General features: G+C 33.9%; 1 protein-coding gene across 1 annotated transcript in view; it reads left to right on the top strand.

Moving 5' to 3' along the window:
* The window catches only part of NGR-A15 (neuropeptide receptor A15), a 35,151-nt gene extending 10,183 nt beyond the window's left edge, over window positions 1–24,968 (top strand). Inside the window, exons 2-9 of the mRNA XM_013324357.1 lie at window positions 10,415–10,611; window positions 11,623–11,849; window positions 20,417–20,547; window positions 22,096–22,284; window positions 23,028–23,131; window positions 23,537–23,674; window positions 23,796–23,912; window positions 24,432–24,968. Of these exons, the coding sequence (XP_013179811.1) occupies window positions 10,427–10,611; window positions 11,623–11,849; window positions 20,417–20,547; window positions 22,096–22,284; window positions 23,028–23,131; window positions 23,537–23,674; window positions 23,796–23,912; window positions 24,432–24,492 (1,152 nt within the window). The 5' untranslated portion in view covers window positions 10,415–10,426 and the 3' untranslated portion in view covers window positions 24,493–24,968. The remainder of the gene's footprint in view (window positions 1–10,414; window positions 10,612–11,622; window positions 11,850–20,416; window positions 20,548–22,095; window positions 22,285–23,027; window positions 23,132–23,536; window positions 23,675–23,795; window positions 23,913–24,431) is intronic.
* Window positions 24,969–25,221: the final 253 nt, after the last annotated feature.

Raw genomic sequence — 25,221 nt, 5'->3', positions numbered from 1 at the left:
TAATAAATTTCAATTTATTTTTATATCTTCACAGAAATTCGAATTAACAAAACATTTTAACAGTGGTAGAGCCCGCTTTAACATCTTCGCACGAATTGGCCCGGCTCGCCCGGTGAAATACCACGACCACACAGAAGACAGGCGTGAAGTGGAAGCAATTCCGCTTTCGTCTAATGAGTGTGCGTCCCGGAGGCCTAATTTAGTCTTCTTTCCCTTCCCATCCTTTTCTTTATAAGGAAAGGATGGGAAGTGGAAGTGGACTTTACGGATGAGAGGATGCATGGAAAGGGAAGATATTTTCTTTCTGTGCATCCTCTCCTCCGTTGATTAAAGATAGGCAGCGCATATGCAATTGCGTATGTCTATGGGCAGCAGTCACTTCGCTATTTCAGCGATTTCAGGTGGCTGCTCGCTCGTTTGCCACCATTTGATATAAAAAAAGTAAAATAATTGACTTATAGTGTGTCTACTTAAGATAGATTAGTTTGACAATTCACTAGATATGGGTTGAGTAAAATCGATTACGATTTTCCATGGTTGTTGTCATAGAACTTGCAATCGAAAATTTTGTGATTAAAAAGACCGATTATCGATAGTTTACAGTTATTCGTTGTGCTCAACGGTTCGACACTATGACAACCGTTGATTAAGTACAACATTAATGCTCTTACAAAATTAATTCGATATTTTATAGGCGTCGGTTGTCAAACTAATATATCTTAAATAGACACACTATAATGTCTATATTATCATGAATGTCAGCAAAGAGGGGTCCGACAAATAGCGGCTTGTGTTCGCGAGAACTAGTTTCGATTAGTTAGCTAACAATCGCACAAAGAGACATCCTTTGTAATCTATTATGTGATGAACAATGCCATACAATTGGAACTAAACGAGTATTTATTTTATTATTATTACCAGCTGTCGGCCGCGACATCGGTTACATTATAAAAAAAAGTTAAGTAGCAGACTATGTGTTCTTCCAGACTATCTACATCTGTGTCAAATTTCAGGGAGATCCATTGAGCAGTTCTGGAGATATCTTCTAAGATCCATTCATCTAAACATAAGCATTTATAATACTAGTATGAAGTAAGGTTATGTTTTTTATCTGTTTGAATTTTTTTTGCTGAAATGATAATTTATAACCTAAAATTGTTCATTATTGCAAATTTTCTAAACAATATTCTTTGGACGTATGTCAAAAATGAATGAAATAAAATCATGTTCAAGACTTATTTTTAATTCCAGACGTCTGCTTGCTCCCTCGTTATTTACCCCTCGCCGAAAAAAAAGTGATAAACGATGTTTACTCTTGTGTTTTGCGAATCAATCACGCGATGTTAAAATATCTCGCAAAATATATTGATAAAGTAGAATATATGAAACATTTCTTTTTTTTACAAATGAAATTCATTTGCAAATAAAGACGTAAATAACATAAGGATGAAATTTGTGTTTTTGTTTTGTTATTTGGCACGTTTTATTTTAACTATAGGATGATTTATGTTAGAAAGTATTGCATGAATACAATAAGTTTTATTACTCAAGCTAAATTATTTTTTAATTAAATAATAAACAAAGCGCTCTTCTTGTGACCTTAGAGGAATTTTACGCTTACGTATACAAAGACCACCGACTGGGAAGCTAATGAAAATTTAAACTTTAAAAGTTAAAGCAACGAACAAACTAATTTAACCTTGCGTCGATTTGCTATATGTTTAAAATGATAAAAATAAATCTGTCTAAGTGTGCTACCGTAGAATGTGCGGTAATGTGAGGGTCCTCCCGCACGTCGGCAAGAAACGCGAATTATTGAAGACCGTCACAAAGAGAAAAGTTGGATATTTGGGCCGTGTCTTGCAACACGAAAAATATGAACTTCTTGAACTCATAATGATGGGCAAAACCGCAGGCAGAAGACGAGTTGGAAGGAGGAGAATGTCGTGGCTGAGAAACATTCGGGAATGGACTAATATTCCCAGCGTTGAACGACTTTTTGGCTTGGCACAGGACAGGAAAGGGTTCGCTGAGCTGTCGGCCAACCTCCAGTAAAGGAGAGGCATTACAAGAAGAAGAAGAAGTGAGGGCTCGGAGACTACACAAATTTAAGTACGCTGGACCAGTGCGGATTGGTTGACTTCACACATATCATTGAAGTTCTTCGCCGTCATGGCCATGTTGCATCACTACGTCTTCCTTCACCTTAACGCAATGGCAGGAACAAACCTGGACGTGTAGGTTTTAGTGTAGATTTTAATACGGATCTAGACTTTACAACTGCGCGACTGAGCATTTAAAATAAATTAAAATAAGGATTTAACTTAATCCAGTTGTCTTAAAGCTGGTATTAAGTTAAGATTTAATATAGTCTAAACTGCTTTTAGCTTTAACTAATTTAAAGCAAGAAAAATTACATAACAATCCAATGTACCAATTTAGTTGACCTGTGTACATATTCAAACCTGTATTATTAAATTACTGTTTCCAATATGTGAATCGCTTCTAAATAAATGAATTTATTACACGTATCCACTAAAATGAACTATAAATTCAATTGGATAGAATTGAGATTTGATCTGTGGATTTAAATTAAACTGCAGTAGGTTAAAGCTGAACTTACGCAGATTTAATTTAAACTTTGCTTATTTATAAATAGCAATGCTTTTTATTTAAATTAAAACTCTGTTTTCACGATATAGTTTTGGGCTGAAAATCTTACTAATGTTATAAATGCGAATGTTTAGATGCATGGATGTTAGAAGGTATCTCCAGAACGGCTGAACAGATATCAAAGAAATTTGGCAAACATATAGAACATAGTCTTTTTTTATCAAAAGGTGGCAAACGAGCGAGCGGCCACCTGAAATCGCTGAAATAGCGAAGTGACTGCTGCCCATAGACATACGCAAATGCATATGCGTTGCCTACCTTTAATCGACGGAGGAGGGGATGCACAGAAAGAAAATATCTTCCCTTTCCATGCATCCTCTCATCCGTAAAGTCCACTTCCACCTTCCATCATTTCCTTATAAAGAAAAGGATGGGAAGGAAAAGAGGACTAAATTAGGCCTCCGGGACGCACACTCATCAGACAAAACGCAGAATTGCTTCCACTTCACGCCTGTCTCCTGTGTGGTCGTGGTATTTCACCGGGCGAGCCGGGCCGATTCGTCCGAAGATGTTAAAGCGGGCTCTACCACTGTTGAGCGGGCTCTACCACTGTTAAAAAAGTCTGGCAGAACAGAATCTAATAATTAAGTTTTCTTTTAATGCTGCGCGAACGGAGTCGTGGCCGACCGCCTAAATAGAAATATTTGCCAATTGATAAAACAATTAAACATCGCAGAGAACTCACAAATCAATGAATTGTCAATAGTTAAGCAAACGTTTCTCTTTGTCTACAAAAGGAGTCAAATATTACAGAGATATCAAACTGTCACTTTGTCCTTTACAGTTACGCCATATTAATTAACGTTGATAGATATCAGAGTCTGGGCGACTGAGTTTCTGTCAAATACAAGCCTTTAACCTTGTTATAGTCGTATTGTCTAACTTATGCCAAGTACAATAGATATCTTAAAAAAAACTAAACCAAAAATTTTCTAATAGAAACTAAAAGAAGTAAATATCACAATATTGAATTGAACTCAAACCAGGCCAAGAAAATTGTATTAAGCTGATTGAAAAACACCAAATATCGGCTGGAAATTTGTGTTTTTATAAATCATTTTATATTTACCAAACTTTATGGCAGCAAATCAGTAAGCAAATTTCTCCGCATTTGTATAAGTAACTGTTCTAATCATCATCATCATCAGCTCACTATACATCCTCATGGAGGGGCTCGTAGCCTACCCTAAGTTGACTAGGCCATAGTCAACCGCGGTTACTAAGTGCGGGTTGACTTCATACATTTGAATATCTTCTACCTATATATATATATATATATATATATATATATATATATATATATATATATATAAATAAATCTTCGCAGATATGTGCAGATTGCATCACAACGTTTAAAGATTCTAAAAGTTTGAATTGATTCATCACATTCTTTTCAATTGAAGCTTCAATAGCCTAATGGTTAAGGGTTCAGATTTCCGATCACGAGGTCGGGGGTTCGAATCCCGCCATTCGACTATTATCGTAAACCATATCCATATCATCATCATCAACCTGCCCTTATCCCTATCGAGGGTCGGCACAGCATGTACTACTCCTCCATACATCTCTATCAGCCGTCATATCCGAGTCTACCCCCTTCTTACGCATATCCTCTTTCACACAATCATTCCATAATTTTTTTGGTCTTCCCCTACCCTTGTAGCCATCCACATTCAATCTCATTACTATTTTGCTTATATCATCATCATCCCTCCTCATAACATGTCCCATAACCATATCCATAAATAAAAGAAATATCAGTAAATTTCCAAAATATCTGCTAATATTAAAAAAAAGACTTTTGGAACAAAACAATGTAATTAGCAAACTATTGCTAAATAACGGATACTTTGTCATAATCAAACAAAATGTGTGGAATTAACATTAAAAAAGATCGTTCAATAAACAAAATATAAGAATGATTTTAACATATTAATACTAATTGCATTGTAAACGGAAATACCATTATGACAAATTTTGGTAAATTGTTTTAGGATAAATCCTTTATACCAAACTAATCTTACTAATAATATAAATGCGAATGTTTGGATGTATGGATAAATGTGTGTTAGAATGTATGTGTAAACTGCTCATCGGATCTCGCTATCATAGATGTAGAACAGTAATAAGTTTTTTTTTGAACGCGCGCAGACGGAGTTGCGCGCGACAGATAGTTATTTTAGTCGGGTAATTAAATCTTATTTCACACATATGTTCGTATACATTTAGGAACAAAATTATGATTTATGAAACCAAATAGCGTCTCTTCTAATTATTTGTCATTAAGGGACATTTTTCTTAACTCAATCTAATATATCTACGTCCCAATACCAACCAAAACTTCGACATATATTAAAGGAAGTTCTGAAGCTCCAGCTTACATAGTTGAATGGAACGCGAGGCTGCAACGTGCAATCAGACACGTGGGCGCTGGAGTATTTATAGGTTGGTAGCACTGTTTGCAGATATACGATGCTTTATTCATTATCTAAATGGAGTGAAATGATTGCGTTTACATTCCACTCTGTTCAAGATAAATAGTGGAAAAAAATAACAAACATACTGCCACTTTGTCTATTTTTTTTTACTTCTTCCTTTTGCTTTTTTATAATCTGTCTGGTTATATCGTAGGTATAATTTAAAGGGCATCTAATTTAATTTCCTAAACAAAATATCAACATTGAGAGGTTTACCCTTCGTAGTGATGGCCGTCATTTGCTGTACATAATTATTCTGAAGAACAAAAAAATATTTAATTTTAATTTAATAAAATTCAATATCAAATTAAGAATTGTTAGTATCTTGTTGTTGTCTCTAGCTTTAAACTACTTTTAATATTTCTCAAATAAAAAAAAATGAAAAATTGAACTTAATTTTAGAACACCTAAATTTAAAACAGAATATGCTACGAGATAAACATAACCGATCTATCGCAATAATATTTTTTTTATTATATTATAAGGTGTCAAACGAGCAAGTGGCCAGTTCACTGATATAGCGAAGCGACCGTTGTCCGTGATAATCCGCAATTGCAGATGCGTGTTACATAATAACTCGGTTATAAGTAAACATTAATTGCGTATTTAATAAATTCTAAGCAAATAAATAAACCTAAGAATATGATTAAACAATCGCTTGTATCGATAAGATCAACCTCATTCAGACCCTCAGTAAATTGACACCACTGAAAATAAACAGATACCAAAGCCCGTAGAGAAAGTACGATAAATTTCATTAAGCATTTATAAACTCCACAAATGTCAATATAAATTTATATCAAAATAAATAAACAACATAGCCTGGTTTGGACATGCTGAGGGATGATGATGATATAAGCAAAAAGTAATGAGATTGAATAGGAATGGCTACAAGGAAGACCAAAAAAAGTATGGAATGACTGTGTAAGAGGATATGCGTAAGAAGGGAGTAGACTCGGATATGACGGCTGATAGAGATCTATGGAGGAGTAGTACATACTGTGCCGACCCACGATAGGGATAAGGGCAGGTTGATGATGATGATGAGCATTTTATTAAACTAGTTGTCGCCCGCGACTCCGTACGTGCGGAATTAAAAGAAACATAATAAGCAGGCTATGTGTTCTTCCAGACTGTGTTCCACATGTGAGGCAAATTTCATCGAAATCTGTTCAGACGTTCTGGAGATCCCTTTAAACAAATATCCATCCATCCATTTGATGATAACATTGTATATACAAAGTATTTAGTTTAGTAAAATTTGTTAAGTTAGGCTTCAATGAATATCGCACGGATTAAACACTTTTTTTTGATGACAATAAGCAAGCGGTTACCAGTATTCGCCAAAATAGCGAAGTGGCCGTTGCCCATAGACATCCATATTTACAGATATGCTGCCTACATTTAATTAACAGAGGAGGGGAAGCACAGAAAAAGGACAATTCCATTCACCTTCTCTTCCTATCTTGTACGAAAAGAGTGTAAAGGAGAATAGAATTTAAATATAGCCCTCGACTGGTTAATCATTGTAACAAGGTCACATTAAGCCATCATAATTCCTATTTAATTAATAAATATATGCACCTTATATCTGATATGTAATTATTTCCATTCGTAATAAATAATGTGTATTGTGCAATAAAGAAAAATATGGAAACAAGAGAACGCGCAGTGTGTAATCAGAACAAATTTATCGCGCGTCTGGTTTACCTCGCCTTTGTTGAAGACCAAAGTTTTTACAAAGCTGAAAAGATGCGCTACTCTATAAATAGGATTTAAGTAAGCAACGAAAATAAAAGTTTATGAACAAGTATTTTCATATAAATAGCTCATGAGGTAAGAAGTTAAATATCTAAATGAAAATATGAAAGAAATTAATACGTAATACTAAAATTATAAATGCAAATGTATGGATGGATGTTGAACATAGTCTTGAAAAATATAGGCTAATATTTTTTAACAAAGACGGAATCGCGGGCAACAGCTAGTTTATTAATAAATTAGGAAAAGTAAATTAAACAAACAATAAAAGACCTACTACACCATGGAATAACTAAACAACTTGTCTGTATTGTATGTACGTGAGTGTATACATTTTTAATGTTACTAATATTAAAAATGCTAATTTGGATGTATGTTTGTTACTACTATCAGAACGGCTCAAACATCTCGCTGAAATGATTATGAACTGATATATAAACACGGCTAAACACTCACGTATATACGTCCGGTGGCGGCACCGACTAGTTTCAAGCCCATCGGGGACCCTTCATCAGGATGAGTGGCACTGGTATTATTTCACACTTCATATTTCACACTGGTATTATCTCTCATGTCGTAGGACAAGAACCACTTTGGGTCGATGCGCCAGCTGAGTAAGTATGAAACAATGTAAGCCCACGGTATTACTAGAAGTATAATAAGGTAACTGTGCCTTAATAAATTTACTCTACTTCAAAAATTGTTGAAGGTTCATAAAGTATACAATTCTTCTGTACAGGACACATAATCTCAACAATAATTAATCGACGTCCTCAAAAAAACAATAGAACACTCGTAAAATTTAAGCCAACGTGAATCTTATTTTTATAGCACCAAAGTTCAGATTAGAATAATTTCCATTAAATAAAGTCATCTTTATTGGTCCTAAACATTTTTAATGTTCGAAGTTTTATTTTATTCTTCGGCAGGAAAATTAATTTTACGGCATTATATTATTTTTAATGCAGAAAATAATTAGCAATGTTCAGGGTTTGTTTTTCATTGTTTATATAATAGTTTGAAATTTTAAACTACCATTAGACGCTTCCTGTATATTAAAGACTTTTCTGGGCCGTTTTTGGATGTATTTCACGAAATGTCAACTAAAAATATCTTTTTTTTTAGCTTTTTATATCTTTATATGAAAAAAACTACTTACAGCATCTAAAGTTCTTACTAATTTTATAAATGCGAATGTTTAGATGGGATGGATGGAAGTTTGAAAATATCTCCAGAGCTGCACGGATTGCTGAAATTTGGCATAGACGTATAGACAGTCTAGAAGAACACTTAGGCTACTAAAGTATTTTTAATAACGCGCACACGTCACGGACGACAGCTATCTTTAAATAAAATTCAAAATTATACTGATATTAATATTTTCATGCTCCGATGTTAAGCGATTTCGGTAGTAAGAGGATGTTCAATTGACAAAATAATCTCATTACATCAGTGGCGTGAGAGGAAAATTGTCCCTTTATCGCGTTATTACGGCTTTTGTCACGTAAGTATTTATATCATGAAGCAAGGCATCATAAAATTTTGGTAATAAAAATCGTCTTGGGACGCAATGATCGTGGAGAGTCGCACCTATATTTTAGGAATAGCTTTATCAATAAATACCTGGATTTAGTCGAATTTATTTTAAACATTACTCGATTTTCTTTTGTTTTTATTGAAAAATTGCTATATTATTTGAACTTGACTACAATGTTTCTTGTTTCCATTTGAACTAAGTTTTAGGCTTTTGGTAGAATATTCACGATAGTCGACGTTGGTGGGATTCGGACCCATGATTGAGTGATTCTAAGTCCGCCATCTTTACCATTGGACTGTTGGCGCTACTATTTGTCTCTTATTCAACTCCAATTTACTGGTACTTTTTAATTTTATGTTATTTAATTTAAATAGTGTTATCAAAATAAAGTTTATGTCATACAATTGTGCTTTTGAACATTGCATCATTTAAATGAAGAAATAAAAATAACTCTTTCGCCATTTATTAAAATAAATTCAAACAAAACGTACGATTTACATTTAAAGTAAAGCTAACAAATCCAAATAATCTTTATGAGATTATCCTTTGCTTTGTTGTCGGAGACCACGAGGAATCTGGTATTATATTCTTTGACTAGAATAAGGGATGTATTCAAATAAATATATTTATATATTTGTCAAAGTATTATTAAAAGTTTGACGGCCGATTTCAAAGTCAAAAAGTGTTCGCTGAGTCTTGTGAAGATTTGAGATATAATAATCGCTATTTATTTCTCTTCAAGTAGAATTTTACCCCGTTCAATAAAAAGAGCTTACTATATAACTACAATTTGTGAAAACTTAACTAACTGAGTCGTATTTAACCAGAATAAAACAACTAACGCCCGTATCCCAGAGGGATGGGCAGAGATTTGTAGCAAAAAAAAATCTTTGAAAAATATTTGTTGTTCCTTAACTAGAAATAACTGTATTTAAGGAGCTTCCTTTACATTTAATTTCATAATTATTTGTGAAGAAAAATAGATTTAATTATATTATAAATAAACAAGCAACGTTTATAGTTTTTAAATGTTTTTTTTTTCTAAAAGCTAATGTCAAATTCTATGTGTTAGTTTTACATTACATTAAGGTAAAAATACTGGCCAGTTACAAATAAGAAATATGACCTTTTTATTAACAGACATTTTCTGGCGGAACTATTTTTATATAGCAATAAAAATGTAACGTCTATGTAAATTACTTTCACGATAAAACCGAGTTTGAAAAACTGCTGCGGACTTTCAGTTCACAATTATATATCTTTTTTGCATTGTACCGTTGCTTTCTACTAACATTTATATAAACTCACGTTCAGTTGAATGCACAGAAATAACATTTTCATTTTTAACTAAAATGAAAATATCTTCTTGCATATAAAATATGCAATTTATATAAACAATAAACTTGACTGACTCCAATATTCAATATATCTAAATAATTTAATCTATACATTTATACATTTTCAATAGAATATTATATTACTTTTTAATGAAATATATTTTCAAGTCAGTTCAGTAGTTTTTGAGTTTATTTTGAACAATTAAAGGAAAGGAAGGAATTTACTATTAGTATAAACATTTTAACGATGTCTAATAGGAGAATATAGCCGGCTTAAGGTACTCTTTCTTTGGCCCGCACCGGACACACCGTAACACGGCCCGCAACGGATTTGATTTGCTTCGTATGACTAGATAGCACTGCGTTTATCATCCGCGCCGACCGCATCGCAGCAAGACAAAGCAAATACGTGCGTACGGTGCGTCCGGTGCGGGCCAATGTACACTGTCCTTCAGTTATTATCTCTTGGGTCTCTACCATTCCCTTTACTTCATTATATATATGTTATCTGTAGCATCTCTACATGAGCAAAAGAAGAGAGACAAGCGAAATGATGTCAGATTCATGGTCAAAAGTGTTATGAATTTATATATATATTTCTTGTTTTTAAATAGTTATCATTGTTACAGGTAATATGAACAATGGACACCTACAACGAAAGCCTCGAACTGAACAATTCAGAACCTTACCAGCCGTACTACGAGAGACCTGAAACGTATATAGTTCCGCTAATATTTGCACTGATCTTTGTTATCGGAGTAGTCGGTAATGGGACATTAGTTGCTGTATTTATTAGACATAAAGCTATGAGGAATGTTCCTAACACGTAAGTAACTCTTTCTCGGTATATTTATGGTAATTAATTGATCACTAAGCATGAGAAATTTTACTAATATTATAAATGCGTAAGTTTAGATGGATGTTTGTTTGAAGGTATCTCAAGAACGGCTGAACGGATCTCGATAAAATTTGGCATAGGTGTAGAACATAGTCTGATAGAAAACAAAGGCTAATTTTCTTAATTCCGTGCAGACGGAGTCGCAGGCGACAGCTAGTCTATTCATAAATATTATTAAATAATTACAGGATTTCTTACTTGGCTGACCTTTTAATTTCTGGATAAGATGTATATTATATTTCTTGTATGATTCAAATGCACAAGTTAGCGCAACATATTTATGTATATTTGATATACTGTAGTTAATAAAAGCGTGTAGAAATAAAGTGAGTAAACGTTCCTACATTTCAAATACGTGTACAATTTAGCTAAAATGGCAAACTATCGAATTATTGAGTTCTGCAAATCACAATTTAAATTGTTGCCGATTTAAACCTGCGCCATATGCGAGACAATTCGGAGCGTTTATTTGTTGATATTTCGTGTCGATATTATTTGCAATAACGTAAAATGAAAATTTGTTGAAACTAACTTTGTTGAACTGATTCACATTTCTAGCTATTATCTTCTTTTATTAAAGTTTAAGAAACTCTATGTTTATTTGTTTTATTAATTGTACTTCCAAGTACTTTCAATTAGAGCGTCGATGGCTCAGGAGTTAAACAGAATTGTAATCTGCAACCTGCGTTCGAATTCATGTGCACCAATATGTTTTCCAATTTACATATGTACATATATCCAACGTTCTTAAGTTGAATGTTAATATTGTAATGTATCCTGCACGTATCTGCGAAAAAATCAAAGATATGTTAAAATTCACCCCGCACTTGGACAGCGTGGTTAACTATGGTCAACTGACTAAATTAGTGTAGACTCCGAGCCCCTCAGTGGAGACGTATAGTGAGCTGATGATGACTTTCAATTATTTTTTTTCCACAGGTACATATTATCTCTAGCATTAGCTGATCTCCTGGTCATCATCACTTGCGTGCCCTTCACATCGATCGTGTACACACTGGAGTCATGGCCGTGGGGTTCCACTGTCTGTCGAGTCTCTGAAGCAGCTAAGGACGTGAGCATCGGAGTCTCCGTGTTTACTTTGACCGCGTTATCTGCAGATAGATATTTCGCTATTGTAGATCCACTGAGAAAACTTCATGCTACAGGTTAGTTACATATTTATATTTAAAAACATTAGCTGCATATTATATTTATAGAATCGAACCGTGGAGCAGTTTGTAGATAAGATGACCTTTTTGTCATATGGGCATATGAGCAAGCGGTGACTTGTATTCCTTTTTTTTTCAAAGGGGAATGCTTTATGCATACTCCGCGCCCCGGGGGGACGCGGTAATCATGTGGGATTCTCTTCCGAATGGGAAGCATACCCACTAAACCCCTCTGTTCCTCCTACGCATCATGGCGAGGCCACGGGCACGCTTGCGCTTTCGTCCGCGACCTCGCCTGCGTCAGCTGCCGAAGCAGCTCCCACTATGGGGGAGGGCCTACCTTTAGCCTTGTGTGACTTGTATTCCTGCTTTTCTTATTCTTATTCCTTACAGTGACTTGTATTCCTGCCCTTTGTATGCCCATAGACAACGGCAATTGCAGATACGTTGACTATCTTTAATTCAGATTCGCAGACTCTTAACCATAGACTATTCAATTCGATTCAATCTCTAATTGCCAACTTAATGGTTGTTTTCTGTTCTGTAAATAAACAGTCAATGTTTAGAGACCTGTTGTTTTGCACATCGCTAGAAATTCAAAATCGTTAATATCGCTTTGTTCTTGCATTTGTTTCCTTCTCAATCGTTTGCCATATAAAGCTTTTACGAAGCATTACCGTAAATACAATTTGGATAAATCCATAACATGATATGCAAGTCATGTCTTATTATACGCATTTTCCCCAAACTATTGAACTCGTACTTTTTTCACTTACCGAGTATTTATAGATCAATAAGTGCTCGTAGCACTCAAAAGGAGAATTCAAATAAATATTTTTTTTTTCTATCTCAATTGCGCAAGGGCATGAAATTCCCCATCGCTTACTCATATGTTTCAATCGAAAAGCGTATCTAGAGGCTGTTCGTATTTCTAAATTATTGACTTTTAAATCGACGATAGATATTTTTACATGATACGATATTTTTCACACCTCTTAGGTTATTACTCAGGGGATCAAAGGTTAACTGGCTCTGATTTTTCAATGTCATGACAAACGAGGTGTTCGACATCCATCATATAATTTTATAAAGTAAAAATATCTTCAGATTTAATTTTTTAAAGGCATATATGTATGATAGCTATCGCCCGCGTCTCCGTCCGCACGGAATTAAAAAGAACTTAATAAATATCCTATGTATTCTTCTAGATCTATGCCAAATTACAGCTAGATCCATCGAGCTATTCCGGAGATACCTACAAAAAAACATATATTAATCCATCCGTGCATGCATTCATCTAAACATTCGCATTTATAACATTAGTAAGAAGTAAGATAATTTGTATAGCAATTGTGTTTAACAGTAGTCTTAATTGAAGGACAACCATACTGTATTATTTTCTTCGTTTTTTTGTGCAAAAAAGCCAATGATAAATAATTTACCGATTTAACCGTCCTTATTTAGTTTATAGCTAACAATAATTCTGTGAGTTTCCTTGCTATTGAGGTTGATGGGTCATAGTGGTTACTGGACATCAAAAGAATAAACTCGTTTGTTATATTTTATACTCTAAATACCACAATAAAGTAATTTCTTAATTGTTTCATAAAACAAATGTGTTTTAATAAAAAGAGGAAAAGTGAACAAAGCAAATGCCTATCTTGTTATTGCAATAAATCCTAAAATAAACGCACTCACGATGCCAACGGTGCCAGATGACCGCTCTTAACTCTTAACACAAACATCGAGTCGATAACTAGTGTTGTCTTCTATCGACAAAATGAAAATAAAACTGTCGATAAACAGAATACAATCAACACAGCACTGTTTTTGTTGGCTGATGATCAACGTTTTGATACGTCCGCGCGCTTTGCAGATGTTCTTACCTATTCGATATGTGTCTATTTCCGTAAACATTGCTGATTGAGAAATCATCACGGTGTACAGGAAATTCTACTTCGCAACTATTGTAATACAACATTGTTCTAATATTTACATAAACCCTGATGATTGGTGTATAGATAGCTGTCGGCCGAGACTGTCTGCGCGGGATTAAACAAAAAACTTAAGTAGTATTCTATGTCTTCTTCCAAACTATGTTCTACATCAATGCCAAATTTCAGCGAGATCTATGCAGCTGTTCCGGAGATACCGTCAAAGATCAATCCATCCATCTAAATATTCGCATTTATAATATTAGTAAGAAGTAAGATAACTTTGAGACAAGGTAAAGTAGAGCACAATCAATGATTTGCCAGAATCCATTTTACGTTTAATCTACTAACTACGAGGATGTTGGTTAAAATTTAACACAAATGTACAAACTAAATAATATTTAGTAGTAACTAATTATTTAGTCTATGGTTACCATTCCCTTTCCTTTTTATATATGTAAACAAATCTTAATTCTTACTAAAATTATAAATGCGAAAGTTTAGATGGATGAACGGATGGATGGATGTTAGAAGGTAACGCCAGAACAGCACAACGGATATTGATGATTGTTTTTTAATTGCGAGTTGCGGTCGAGACTACTAATATATTTTAATGCAATTATTTTGGCAGTGGATTTTGTTCGTAAGAGTATTTCATGAAAGAAATGACGTAAGTTTTACGTGACCTTAATCAGAACTCATATTAAGGTTATGCTTTTTAATGAGGTCTTGGTTTTCTAAATTATTTTGTACGGCAATGATTTCTTTAAATCTGCAGTTAAATCGCCTATAAAATGTTTGCACGTACAAAGTAAATCAAACCAAAGATAATTATTTTTTTCTAACTAATAGTTTGATTAAACTGAGGTGTTTTTAAACTCGGTTATAGATCAATCAAGGATGTTTTAATATCGCAAACAGATAAATATTTACATGGCGGCGAGCGTACAGTTGCTAAATGTATCGATTAAATTATTATATTTCCGTCTGCGATATAAAGTTTTTATTTTTTAACCACAAAACATGATCTGCTTCAATTTCTATAGACTACAGCTTAGAAAGTTCTATGTTGAATGTTCGTCTTGTCTCAAGAATTTTTTAGACTTTTTTACGCTTTTTCAAATATGGTTTTTTGTATGGCTTTTGTCATTTCATAAAAAAAATAATTTATATTCGTTGCGAACCCAATCGAAAATCGAAGTAATGCTAATTGCTAACTATACATTTAGTGACAAAGTTTACGAAATAATAAACTTTATACGTGTTTAGTTAGCAAAACAAACAAATGTCTAACCTCGGAATATTTCCAAACCAATACGACTTAGGAACCTTCAAGAAGCGAGCATACCATTTCCTTAAAGGCCGGCAACGCATTTACAGTTCCTCTGACGTTGCAGATGTCCACGGGTGTCGTTGATCACCTCGGTGTTCCCGCCGCTCGTTTGCCCCCTTCTCTTATAAAAAAAATCAACTTCAATGTAAATCACACTAAACACTACGTTACCCGGAAACGTAAAATGAGAAAGAATAACGCAAAAACGAAATATAGTTATAGTTATAACAACTTCATTGAAAATCTAAGTAAATAGATACACGTATTGAAAAGCATATAAATTATAACTGTGCTAGATAACGCGCTTATACTTATTGCCTTAAAATATTTATATATATCTGCATAATGTACTAGGAATGCATGCCAAGTGCAAAGCTGTTCTAATTTATGATTTATTTCCATTCTGTAGATAGAATTTGCAACGACGCCATTACGGTTTTGACGTCCATCATGAGAACATCAAATATTATCGATAGGTATAATTTTACTATAAACATACATAGAACATAGATTTGCTATAGAAAAGACTGCGAGGTTCCATCCACACTATCTCGATGGCTGGCAATCCACAACTATCCGTTTTTGGCGGTATTTTCTAATGGTCTGTTCTCTGCGGTATTTCTAAAACTCTACGTCTTAGGGTCCTTCAAGAAGCCAGTGTATCTTCATCTTAGAGGCAGACAACGCTTCTGCACTTCTTCAACGGTATTGCAGATGTCCATGGAAGTCAATTAACACAAGCATTATTACCAAAACTCTAGTCAGTGCTACAAGATCGTACTAGTACGGTGTACATAAATAATTGCGTCATCAAATCGACCTTACACAATCATTCAAGAGGAAAAATTCATGTAGCTTATCTACAAATGAAGAGACTCTGTGTATGATTTCTAATAGAAACCTAGCTTACATACTATAATCGTGAATAATAACTGCAATGTACTAAAAACTTAATTTCACAATACGAAATTAAAAAGTTACCATTACGCAACCAGTAAAAATTCGTTTACACAGTTTGCCACAACGGGTACTGGCAATAAAAATCCGCTATAAAACTCTAGGCGTATCTTTTTTAAAACTGACGTTGTTATTGTATCGAAGTTTACTACGCTATTCTATGACAAAGATAGCAGTGCTACGTTTTACCACTTCCTTATTTGTATACGAAAGGTTGGAAAAGGCATAGAAATAGCATAAAGCAAATGTTTATAGCTTTTACTAGCAATATTTTTACACGCCCTCTAGTGTATTGAATTGGAACTAATTTTTATTTGATTTATAACGATTATAGCTAGACAAAGTGCATTCGCTTCGAAGCGATACCATTGCATACTTCAAAAATGTATGAATCTGACGAGCCATCATCTTACATATAAAATTCTCGTGTCACAATTTTCGTTCCCATATTCCTCCGAAATGGCTTGACCGATTCTCATGAAATTTTGTGAGCATATTGAGTAGCTCTGAGAATCGGCCAACATCTATTTTTCATCCCCTTAAATGTTAAGGGTAGTCCACCCCTATTTTTTTATTTTTTAAACAAACACACGACAAATATATGTTCTTCTAAAATATATGTGACTAGCTGTCGCGGGCGACAGCCAGTCACATATACTTTAGAAGTTCGTTATGGAATCGCTTTGCTCTTTCTACAGATTGGTGTCAAAGCGACAGCAAAAGACAATCTACTGCTGTATCAAATATTTATTCTTTTTAACTTTGATTTTTATACGACTTCAAAAAGGAGGAAATTATCAATTATACTGTTTTATGTGTGTTGCCACGTAACTTACGCTCCTGGTGCTCCGATTTTGTTTTTTTTTTTCGAAAAAGATCGTATTCGCTTTGCACATATTTCTTGTGCAGATTTTCCGAGAATTTAAACCTATGGTTATTTTTGTTAATAATACAAGCATCTTGTCAGTGAATTAATCGTTCTAAACGTCATTTATAATTAATGTTAGTTGGACACGAGTTTTAATTAATATAATATAAAAATAAATTATTTATTTATTTTATTTATTCTCGCATTTATTGAAGTTTTTATCTGGAATGTATTGGATGGCTTTAAATCTTTTCATTACTTATTTCATTTGATAGTATTGATTAACGTTTCAATCTTCCGTTCGCTTGGCATTCCACAAGATTTATGATTTTCTAATTTGCATATGAAAGACGAGGTCGGAGCGTCTACTTATGTTATATTCGAGAAAGCTTTTTAAGGTCGTTGCATTAATCAAATCTTTTGCACTACCCCTTGCTTTTTGATATATATTTTTGTTAAATCGTTTACTGGAATTCAGATATCCTTTCTTCCTTCTTCGCTTGCTCAAAGCACGGCATTTTGGGGTTCCGTACTTAGGAAATAAAAATGGAACCCTAATAGCATCACTTTGCTATCCGTCCGTCTGTCTGTCAAGACTCTTTTTATCAGGAACGCGTGCAGTATCAAGAAATTTATATCAAATACTCTGGTCTACTGTCCCTTGCTGTGAAAAAATCAAGCTTCTTATTCAACGCAATCAATCGCTTTTATGCCCCATATCACCGCACATTTTCGACACTCGTAAGGCAATCAAAACCTACGGGGTACTTCCAGTAAACTCAAAGTCTTATAATTTGGTAAGAAGCAACGTTTTATAACACTTATATAAGAAAAAATGCGAAACCCGTAAACCTTATTTATATACCTATATGTTTGTACGGAACACTGTTCGCGAGTCCGACTCGCACTTGGCCGGTTTTTTATTATATTTATTTGAGCCAACAATTTTCGTTTAGAAACCTCAAGTGACATATTAAATGAGACAATTACATTTCATTTCTTTCATAATTTCTAAGTCTATAATTACGAGTTGATTATAAAAGATTAAATCGATTGTGTCGTCAATTTTTTTTTTACTTGAAGGAAGCTTTTGTATATGTCAAGGCTATACGCGTTGTTTGTGGATCTATTATTCATAACAGCTAAAATACGGGTGAGTGTTTTCCTGAATGAGGTTTACTTACGTTTTAAAGGACAAAGAACGGATTTCCAACGTAATTTTGAATGTATTTTATGACGAAACTTGCTAACAAAGCATGTCTTTTACCCGGCTTTTTAATTTAGAAAAAAACAACTTTAATTGGATACCTACAACCATAAGCTTTGCCGAGCTTCAGCATCATCAGCTCATTATACGTCACCGAAGGGCTCGGAGCCTACCCTAAGTTAAGGGTGATTAGGCCATAGTCAACCACGCTGGCCAAGTGCGGGTTGGTTGACTTCACACATATATTTGAATTTCTTCTCAGATATGTGCAGGTTGCATTACGATGTTTTCCTTCACAGTAAGAACGTCGGATAAATGTACATATGTAAATCGGAAATCGAAAAACACATTGGTACATGGCGGGATTCGAACCCAGGACTTGCAGATTGCAAGTCAAGTACTTAACCCCTGAGCCACCGACACTTGCCCGCGCTTTGCCGAGCTAAATCTTACTTAAATACGAATGTTTAGATGGATGGATGTTTGTAAGAAGGTAACTCCAAAACCAATGCTAAACTAAATGTATCTCTCTCTAAATGTAATTTAGCACAGATGTAGAGCACAGTCTGTAAGAAGACAAAGGCTACTATGGCTTATAATTTCGCGAATTGGAGTCGCGGGTAATAGCTAGTTATTAATATTTTTAATCTACATCTACCTGATGTTAGAACATCAGGTAGATGTAGATTATTATAGATATAGACAGCGACCGGACAACTTGATATATCATCATATGTTCTGTTATTAAATAAAAACTTCAAATCGATCTTGAGGATAATGCTGGCCGAAATACATAATGAACGCATGATTATTACTTATCATAAAAAAAAAGTATTTGTAACACAAAGACATCAAACCTATTATACGTGACGTCTTAAAGACTTAAACGAAATACATTTATTAAAAGTTTACATAAATTTTTCAGTTTTTAATTTTTAAATGGCAAACAAAATGTAATTTATCAACGTAACACAATACACGAATTACTCAAGTCGAGTTTCTTTTTAAGTTTGGCAAAGGACAAATTATCTTAGACATAGACCTTTTTAAAAACAAAAAAATACATTCTTTAATATTACTATTAAATTACGATTTTTTACAAGTTAAAAAGCTAATAAAGACTTGATAAAAATTGAAAGTAAAATAACAAAAGCTAAACTATTTTTTTTTGGAATCTATACAACTAACTATAAAATGGCAAAGAATATATGCTATCATTACGACAGATGTGTAATGGACCTTATAATATAACATAATTATAAGGGAGGGGTAGGCAGAGATTATAGATTTTCACACAACGCGACATCTATCTGGCTTCTAATACCATGTCAATATTAAATTGCAGGCGCTCATAATGTTAGCTTACTTCTTACTAATATCATAAATGCAAATGTTTAGATGGATGGATGTTTGTTTGAAGGTATCTTAAGAACGACTATATGGATCTCGCTGGAATTTGGCATAAATGTAGAACGTACACTGGACGAACACATAGGCTACTTATTAAGTATTTTTTTTAATTCAGCGCGAACGGAATCGTGGTCGTCAGCTACTTACTTAATAAATATTAAAGTATTAAGAACTTTATATAATAACGTTAGCGGTTTTTTTTAAATATGCTTTATTTTAAAAAAGCAATACATTTATTTGATATCAAAATAATATTGTACATATTGTAGGTCTATCTGAATACATACTATTACGTAAAAAAATCGAATCTGATTTACGACCTTCGATGTATTTTTACAACGAAGATGGATTGACCTTTAATCCTTGTATTCATCCTTAGTATGATCGAAGCATTTGAATAAATATATAATAAGAATAAATAAATTATACAAAAAAAAAATTAAAATGAAATTTGTATGAAAGTTTTTTATTTAATTCTTATTAACTACAGGGTGATTATGACTAAGTACACATTGGTTCTAAAGGTCAGGATTTGTTATACACGCTGTACCAATGACTCTCAATACACGAGTAATATTTTTATGCATTACTAGCTACCGCGACTCCGTCCGCGCCGGTTAAAAAAATAGATACCGATTCTCAGACCCACTGAATATGTCCATATAATTTCAAAAAAAACGCTCAAGTCGATTCGAAGGAGTGTGGTAACAAACATTGTTAAGAATTTTACATATAAGGACATTAGGACATTTCATTATTTTAACGTTTTCAAAAGTAATTTAACAAATTGTACTCGCATTATTATAATGACTGAGTTTTAATTACGTTTATTAACACAAGTTTTTTTTGGAATAGGTGGCAGCAAGCGTGCAACACGTCTTACGGTGGCGACTGCTATCGGCATTTGGATATTGGCAGCGGTTCTTGCTGCTCCTGCCTACATCGGATCGTATCTACGAGCATTTGTTGTCAACCCTACTACACAGGTAATAAAGTATACAAAATACTAATCTAGTGGAATAATTAAATTACATCTTAACTATTAATTCAAACTCACTAATATTATAAATGAGAATGTTTAGATGGATGTTTGTTTGAAGGTATCTCCAGAACAGCTGAACAGCTCGATTAAATTTGGCATACATGTAGAACATAGCCGGGAAGAACATATAGGCTACTAATTAACTGTTTAAAAATAAAAAAATCAAGCGAACTTACAACCTTTTCAAAGCCCTACAAAGTATCTATTATTGCTTTGTTGTTATGGATGACTATGGTCGTCTTTATAATATTTTTTTACACTAAGGATTGGTTGCCGTTATCATATAAAAAAAAAGAAAAACGTGAAGTGTACTTATGTCATCATCATCATCATACTCAGTCTAAACTTGTCCACTGCTGGACGTAGGCCTCCTCCATCGATTGCCACAATGCCTGGTCCTGGTCATGTACATATACTTATTCCAGATAAGAAAATTCTCCGTCACAGATTATCACACTTTAGATCACACAAATTAAGTAGAATGTAAACATAAGTGACGATTAAAGTAACCCAGTAACAGTGCATGACAGATAAACTCTACAAATAAAATAGGATTAATTAGTTGTAGGATCCAATGAGATTAGTTGACCTTTCTCCATGCGGTTAATATAGTTGGATCTGTCTGTCTGTGATTAGATCACCAACATTCTTGAGCTAAATTGTGTTTTAAAATAGTAGAAATTATCATGTAAACTTAATGGTATTATTATCGTTAACCCATTAGTGCATTACGTTCGATAAATCGGGCGCCAATAAAATTGTTATTTTAGGAGTTATATATATTTTACTAACCGTTTATTTTTTTAAACAGTAGTGTAATATATATTTGAAGTGGTAATACTGTTGGTATGACATTCCGGGAAGCTATTTATCGGACGGGCTTTAAATCTAAACTTTCATATTGATTAAATATTTTATACAATTTAATGGTCAAATACACTCGGAATGAAAACATATTACAGTGGTCATAATGAAAGGGCGTTAATAAACTTAATGCACTAATGGGTTGAAATGTTATTTAACCTTGAGACATGTGAATATTTATTTTGTATCCATAAATTCAAAACTATCATGAGCTCATTATATGTCTCCACTAAGGAGCTCATTCGTCCCTTAAGTTAGGGATGACTAGGCCATAGTCAACCACGCTGGATCACTGCGTGTTGGTTGACTTCACACATATCTTTGAATTTCTTCTCAGTTATGTGCAGGTTGTATCAGGATGTTTTTCCTTCACCGTAAGAATGTCGGATAAACGTATATATGTAAATCGACAATTGAAAAACACATTGGTGCATAGCGGGATTCGAACACAAGACCTGCAGATTACAAGTCAACCTGACTGTACCCCTGAGCCAAAAAAATGAGTTACAATATGGTTAAAATTAATTTGTTGCTTTCTTTCAAAATTACTGTGTTTCATTGTTTTAGATTTCTTTTGTTTGCTCTATTTACTTTTGTTTACAATTGATGTATAATTATTTTGTTACAGTTCCTAGTCTGTTATCCGTACCCACCAGAATGGGGAGAGAATTATCCCAAAACAATGGTACTCGTACGATTCCTGGTGTATTATTCTTTACCATTGGCTGTTATTGCATTATTTTACATACTAATGGCGCGACATCTAGTGCTCAGTACGCAAAACATGCCTGGTGAAATGCAAGGGACACAAAGACAGGTATTATAAACACATATAAATTAATTTAGACTCATCATCGCTATACGTTCCCACTGAGTGGCTCGAAGCCTACCCTAAACCATTGGTGACTTGGCCATAGTCAACAACGCTGGCTCAATGCGTGTTGACTTCACACATATCGTCGCATCATGATTTCTTTTACCCCAAGAACGTAGAAAAAACATTGGTATATTGCGGGATTCGAACCTAGTATCTGCAGATTACAAGTCAAATGCTTAACCCCTGAACCACCGACACTCTAATGTAAATTACAATCACTAAAATTCCTAATTACCAACGTCTTTTTTAGTAATATTGTCCGACATCATCTCCTTGCTTTGTTCTAAATTGAGGCATCTTTATCAAAATCTCGTTATTATTGAAATTCTATCGCATATCCTCTTTTATACAATCCATCCATACTTCCTTCTTCCTCTACGCTTCTATCCAATCACGTTTCTCTTAACTGTCATTGTATGTAAAATCTGTAGGAATTTTTTAAGTAATTTTTTTAGTCCGTTGTAAAATAATTCATCTTTTGCAAGACGTTTTCTTTTCTTTATCAAGCAAATCGTTCATCTAAAGGTCAGACTCTACCGAGCCTCTTAAAGGCTCTAACAAGGTCTATAATTGATGTTCATTCAATTTCACACCTGTACCGGATTATCCGATAATTACTTGCATTGAATTTATACGAAAAATTGTCTGCTTTATTATTAATCTTTTGCTGCTATAATTTTTAGATGCGAGCTCGTCGGAAGGTTGCCTTAACAGTGTTGGCATTTGTTTTAGTCTTTGCAGCTTGTTTTCTGCCATCTCACGTTTTTATGATGTGGTTTTATTATTGGTAAGTATTACACGATTATCTTTTCTAGTGTTAAGTGCAGAATTACGTATCCGTACTCTTTGGTGGACATAGATGAAACATTTTGCCTAAAGGATACTGGCCACTGAGAATTGCCTTTTAGATTAAGAAAAATATAGCTGAAAAAAAATCGCGCGGAAAGTGTTAACGAGATGTATACACGTAGCACAGTTTTTGATCTGACTTTACGAGTTAAAAAAAGTTCTTAATCTAATAATTTCTGTCAATTTTAAAGCATATAAACTAGCGCTTGTTCACGGTCCCACGTGATGTTAAGCGATAATGTGGTTCAATGGTACTCGTTATTTGAGTCGCTATATAACAAATTATTTTACTATTTTTAATTATAACTATATTTTTATAACTAGTAATAATTGTTTAACTCAGTCCGACAGCGCAAGATGACTACAACGGTTGGTGGCATGCTCTACGCATAGTAGGATTCTGTCTATCATTTTTAAACAGCTGCGTGAATCCGATCGCATTGTACTGCACAAGTGGTATCTTTAGGAAACATTTTAATAGGTAAGTGACGTGAAAACTTGTATAACAGCTATCCCTCTCTTTACCTTTGAAAAAAAAGAGACAATAAAATGCCTTCACATGATACTGGATAATTTAATCCCAATGTATTTTTTACGACCAGGTATCTTCTATGTCGTTCTGGATCTACTCACGGCCCGAGAGGATCTATGTCTCTATCAACTTCTAGAAGATTACACTCCAGTAGGAAAACAAATATAAGCATGGTACCAACACGAACGTAAGTTATAACTGCTTTGATTCTGTAACCGTTGGTTTCTGAGACCACATTATCTGTAAAACATATCATCATACCTGTTATCTTTGACAAAATAGAGATAAAATATGTTTTAAACGGGGTTTTTGGTCTCAGAAACCAGTGATAAGTAATTTTTAGATTACATCGAACATATCAATGTCTTCTACGTGATACTTTTATTTTTAGGGTTCCGTACCTCATAGGAAAAAAACGGAACCCTTATAGGATCACTTTGTTGTCCGTCCGTCTTTCAAGACCCTTTTTTCCCAAAAACGCGTGGAGGTATCAAGCTGGAATTTATTTTATATAATCTCCAATTTATTAGTAATATGTTTCATATCTTACTATTTGGTTTTAATAAAAACTGGTCGAGCGATAATCAAGTCTAATACGATGACAACATATTAAATACATGCCTAAAACTTGAAAAAAGAGTCAATAGTTTTAGTCCACATTGCTAGATTTCAGAACATAAAAAACTATAAAAATTTCTTGCTACAGAACCAGTGTTGGTCGCGAGAGCAGCATTCGACTCTTAAACAACGGCTCATCGAAGCTCTGAGGAAGGTACAGGGGCTCGCGTAGCGCGGCCAACAACAACACAGAACGCACCAAAGAGAACTATAGCAAGTGTCTAGTGTATAAAGCCGACATTACAGCACCATTCCCTAAGTGTTGCGAAACTGAGAACGGCGTTAAACATGTTGAAACCAGATTGGACGGCAAGGATGTTAGTAGTACGGAAAGTTTCTATCTACCGGTCGATGGCACATATCGTTGATTCTATACCTTCCTTCCTTACGATTCTCAGATTTCTATGAGCATCGGTTATCTTAGTATACAGTCGAACCTGGATAATCAAGAATCCAAGGGAACGCGATATTTTACTCCCTTAAACATTCTTTCTTACTCGAGTTTTTCGCTTATGGAAGTCGTCTGTCGGATCCCAACGAAGACTTGCTTATAGAGATTTCTCGCTAATGCAGGTTTGACTTTATTAGCAAAATCAGTTGACTGAATGCTTATTTGCCATCTAATATAATATTGACTAATATGATAAAAGCTAGACATTCACAATTGTCTTAAACATATTGTTACATTGTAAAACTACTTTCTATGTCTCTGTGTAAAATATTTTTAGCGCAAAAATAAAAAGTCATTCGTCCCAGACAGCGTTATTTTGTAAAATTGTAAATATCTAGATTGTAAATCAAATTTACGTAATTTAATAATGTATAATAATATAATTAGATTTAAAATGCACTTATTTGTAACAAAACTATATCACTTT

This window comes from Papilio xuthus, unplaced genomic scaffold (assembly GCF_000836235.2).
Source record: "Papilio xuthus unplaced genomic scaffold, Pxut_1.1 DF824992.1, whole genome shotgun sequence".
Lineage (NCBI taxonomy): Eukaryota > Metazoa > Arthropoda > Insecta > Lepidoptera > Papilionidae > Papilio > Papilio xuthus.
Note: the sequence above shows the minus strand (reverse complement) of the source record. Positions and strands in the feature narration are given on the sequence as shown.